General features: G+C 47.6%; 1 protein-coding gene across 2 annotated transcripts in view; it reads left to right on the top strand.

Annotated features, from left to right (window-relative positions):
• Positions 1–339: 339 nt before the first annotated feature.
• Positions 340–4,873, top strand: part of ca5a (carbonic anhydrase Va) — a 13,403-nt gene continuing 8,869 nt past the window's right edge. Inside the window, exons 1-2 of one of the 2 annotated variants that reach the window (XM_036535074.1) lie at positions 340–499; positions 3,966–4,163. In XM_036535074.1, the coding sequence (XP_036390967.1) occupies positions 391–499; positions 3,966–4,163 (307 nt within the window). In that variant the 5' untranslated portion in view covers positions 340–390. Of the gene's footprint in view, positions 500–2,653; positions 2,965–3,965; positions 4,164–4,873 lie in introns of those variants that run through there. The other variant, XM_036535075.1, reaches the window with a different exon arrangement.

Here is a 4,873-nt window from a genome sequence, read left to right as displayed (position 1 = left end):
GTCCTTTTCCGTAACACAAAAAACCCGGAAGTCCTCTTCGTGCGTTTCCACGGAAAGAGGCGAGAAGAGGCGAGGCGCTTTCCGACGCCGCGGCTTCGGCGAAGATCGGTAAATTCCGTAAATAAACGCCGAAGTCTTTAGGCTTTTTGATAAAACGTGCGTTTGTTGACGGACAAGCCCCGCCCCCCGTCGGTGAGGGAGCCAATCAGGGAGGAGAACGCGGAGGGGGCGGGGTTTTAACGCTTTCCTCTGCGGGACGGTCGCGAGGAGCCGTCTCGGGCGCAGCTGGACGAACCGGCACGGGATCGGATCGGGACCGAGGACGTTTTTAAACCCGTATCCAGGTGGTTTTGGGTTCGTTCCCCCCGCGTTAAGAAGAGGACTGCAACCATGGTAACCCTCGCGGGGATTCTCCGGGGCTTCGCCCGGCACGCGCGCTGGACGCCGGCGCGGGGCTGCAGCCTGTCCGCGTGCTCCAGCAAATACGTGCTGTCCCAGGGTAAGAGAGGGGGGTCTCGATCTTAACCCCCACCGGGGTGGGGGGGTCACGACAGCAGCTGTTGTAAACGTACTTACAACTCCCCACGTCGCGTTAGCTTTGGCTAACTCGCTAACGCTTTAGCAGACGCGGTTTGTTTTGCTACCAAGGCTAAGTTAACAAGGCGCTATACACCGTGTAGCTGTTTTTAAAGCGAAGGGGGGGGGGTGTAGCGCTGTGTACCAGTGCGTAGTTGGTTCAAAACCGTGGTTTTTGCGCTAAAAAGCTACGCAAACACGGCTAACTTAGGTTAACAAGAATCCTGCGTTAAAAAAAGGTTGTTTTGGTGACTTTAAAAAAGCGTCGGGGGACCAGATCAAAATCCCGGGACTGGATCCTGTCCCCCGGCTGGATCGGGACCCCATAACCCTCTGCAAGCGGAATCGAAGGGGGACTGAGTCCTGGAATCCAGTCCGGGGTTTGGATCCAGCCCGAAAAAAAACGCGACCCCAGAACAAAATGTACTCAGATCTGTTACGTAAAAAAGGGCTAACAAAAAGCAAAGCTATCATAACAGAGCTATTGTTTTCGATGCGCTAGCGTTAGCGTGTGCTAATGTTTGGCATCGCCGACGCTAACATGCTAATATCCAAGTTGTTATAACGTTGCTTTCGCTGCGCTAGCATTAGCGTGTGCTGATGTTGAGTATCGATAACGCTAACATGCTAACATACGCGTTAGCTGTGTTTGGAAGTTGATTTTTGATTTCTGGTTGCTGGGTTTGGAACAGAGTTTGATCTGGTTCTTTGGGGGTGCGAGTGTGTCAGCGCTGTGGGTGGAACCAGTATGTGTGGGGGGAAGGGGTTCGAAGCCGTGGGGTTTTGTGGGTTTTTTTGTAGAGCCGAACCCCCCCTGGTTGAGGGGAGATACACGCTAACGCCGGGTTTCGTCATTAGCCTGCGGGCTAACGCAACCTGTGGGGAAAGTTCTGTGTAAAATGGCGTAAAAATAACACACACACACTCCGCACACACACACACTCCACAAACACACACACACACTCTACACACACACACACATACACACACTCCACACACACACACACTCCACACACACTCTACACACACACACTCCACAAACACACACACACACATACACTCTACACACACACACACACACACACACTCCACACACACACACACACACACACACACACTCCACACACACACACACACACTCTCTATACACACACACACACACACACACTCCACACACACACACACACACACTCCACACACACACACACACACTCTACAGACACACACACTCTCTATACACACACACACACACACACACACTCCGCACACACACACACTCCGCACACACACACACACACACTCCGCACACACACACACACTCCACACACACACACACACTCTACAGACACACACTATACACACACACTCTCTCTCTACACACACACTCTACAGACACACACACACACACTCACACTCACACACACACACACACACACACACACACTCACACACACTCACACACACTCTCTCTCTCTCTCTCTCTACACACACACACACGTAGCTGTTAGATTATATGCTACACTGGTTAACGCCGTTAACTGTTAGCATTTAGCATTAGCTCTTACCCAGAGCCGGCTCCTGTAGTTTACATTGAATAAATATTATTAAATATTATTTAAAATATTAATATTTTTAAAATGAATCTCACCGGGTTCGAAGCTCCGGAGCGAAGCCCCCCCCCCCTTTGATCGTGCCTGGGGAGTGTCTCGACCGCAAAACGGGCTGGACACGCCCTTCCTAGGGTCTGGTTCGAACCAGCAGCGTACCGGTTTCGGCACACACACACACACACACACACTCTATACACACACACACACACTCTATACACACACTCTATACACACACACACACACTCTATACACACACACACACACACACACACACACTCTATACACACACACACACACACACTCTATACACACACACACACACACACACTCTATACACACACACACACACACACACACACTCTATACACACACACACACACACACTCTATACACACACACACACACACACACTCTATACACACACACACACACACACACACACACACACACACACACACACTTACTTCCTCCTCTCCGTAGCGCCTTCGTCAGGGGGTTCGGCATTCTCCGTCAGCTCCGAAGTTTCCCGAAGTCGGATTTCTCTAAAAGTTTCGGTCCTGAAACTGCGATTGGGGTCCCGGGCGGCTCGGGGATCGAGCCCAGCCTGTCCTGGCGTGCCCGTAGGGGTTGTGTCGAGTCCCGGTGCGGGAAGGGAGTGGGTTTTTCTGCCTGATTGGTCCAGGAAGAGCGTGATTCGCCGCGGTAGCTTCGCGGAACAGAAGCCGGATTTTCCCTCTTTCTGTAATGATGGAAGAAGCGGCGCTTTTTGCGCAGCAGAGTGAGTCTTTCTGGGGGGGTAAATTCGGCGAGTTTGGGGTTAATTTCGTGCCTTTTTTCAGCGTTGATTTGGCGACTTTTTTCGGCTCAGTTCGTGTGTTTTAGTGCGTTCATTTTGATGAGGTTTTGGGTTCGTTCCGTGTCTTTTTAGCGTTAATTTGGTGCTTTTTGGGTTCATTTTGATGAGGTTTTGGGTTCGTTCCGTGTCTTTTTAGCGTTAATTTGGTGCTTTTTGGGTTCATTTCGTGTCTTTTTAGCGTTATTTTGGTGTTTTTTGGGTTCATTTTGGGTCTTTTTAGCGTTAATTTGGTGGTTTTTGGGTTCATTTCGTGTCTTTTTAGCGTTAATTTGGTGCTTTTTGGGTTCATTTCGTGTCTTTTTAGCGTTATTTTGGTGGTTTTTGGGTTCATTTAGTGTCTTTTAGCGCTAATTTGGTGGTTTTTGGGTTCATTTAGTGTCTTTTTAGCGTTAATTTGGTGGTTTTTGGGTTCATTTAGTGTCTTTTTAGCGTTATTTTGGTGCTTTTGGGGTTCATTTAGTGTCTTTTTAGCGTTAATTTGGTGGTTTTTGGGTTCATTTAGTGTCTTTTTAGCGTTATTTTGGTGCTTTTGGGGTTCATTTAGTGTCTTTTTAGCGTTAATTTGGTGGTTTTTGGGTTCATTTAGTGTCTTTTTAGCGTTATTTTGGTGCTTTTGGGGTTCATTTAGTGTCTTTTTAGCGTTAATTTGGTGGTTTTTGGGTTCATTTCGTGTCTTTTTAGCGTTATTTTGGTGCTTTTTTGGGTTCATTTTGGTGGTTTTGGGTTCATTTAGTGTTTTTAGTGCTAATTTGGTGGTTTTTGGGTTCATTTTGGGTTCATTTCGGTGATTTCTTTGGGGTTCATTTCGGGTTCATTCCGTGTCTCTCTAGCGCTAACCCGCCGCTTTTCCGGCTTCATGTCGGGTCCTGGCCGGTTGAGAACGGGGCTCCGAACCTAACCCGTACCGTTGTGTTTTTTGCCAGTGCACCCCATGTGGAGGACCCCCCTGGCCGTCCCGGGCGGCGACCGGCAGTCCCCCATCGACATCGCGGCCGGGAAGAGCGTCTACGACCCGGGGCTGCGACCCCTCGCCGCCCGGTACGACCCCCGGACGTGCCAGCAGGTCTGGAACAACGGCTACTCCTTCCTGGTCGAGTACGACGACACGACGGACAAATCCAGTAAGAAATATGAACATTAATAACCGTCATTATTAATAATATTTCCTCATATTTCTCCCCTCCGGGTTATTAATTATTAAACTCACGACCCGCCGGTTTCATATCCGCGTCCCGATTCGCCGCTTTTTTGCTGTTCTGTAAGAATGAAGCCGTAAAAGCGAAACTAATATGCTCATGTTTATGATAAATTAATAAATATGAATATAATAATCTGTCTGGATATGATTCGAAAGTGGGGGAAAATGCTTGTAACTCCAGGGATTCGGCCGCGCGCTTGGATGCTAACCCTGGGGATGCTAACGTGCGTTTTTATGGATATTTCATACGCATGTTTTGCTTGTTATTAAAAGTTAATGAAGTGAGGTGCGCATATGGATATTATGTTTCAGTTTTTGGTGTTTTTATGGGATATTCTGCGTGTTTATGCATCTGGGATTAGCATATTTATGACATTTTTGGCTAAATTTAGCATCTCTGTCCAATAAAATGAAGCAAATTTTTCTTTTTAAGCCATAAATGAAGTTATAATAACTTATAAACTCATTAATAAACTAATAAACTTATAAATAAACTTATAGATGTGCTACGATCCTCGGAGCTCCTTCGATTGGTTATGCCTAAAGCACGATGAAAGGAATGAATCTTCTTCGATTGGTTATGCCTAAAGCACGATGAAAGGAATGAATCTTCTTCGATTGGTTATGCCTAAA

This window comes from Megalops cyprinoides, chromosome 8, assembly GCF_013368585.1.
Source record: "Megalops cyprinoides isolate fMegCyp1 chromosome 8, fMegCyp1.pri, whole genome shotgun sequence".
NCBI lineage: Eukaryota > Metazoa > Chordata > Actinopteri > Elopiformes > Megalopidae > Megalops > Megalops cyprinoides.
The sequence above is the reverse complement of the archived record's forward strand: the minus strand, read 5'-3'. Positions and strand labels throughout refer to the sequence as shown.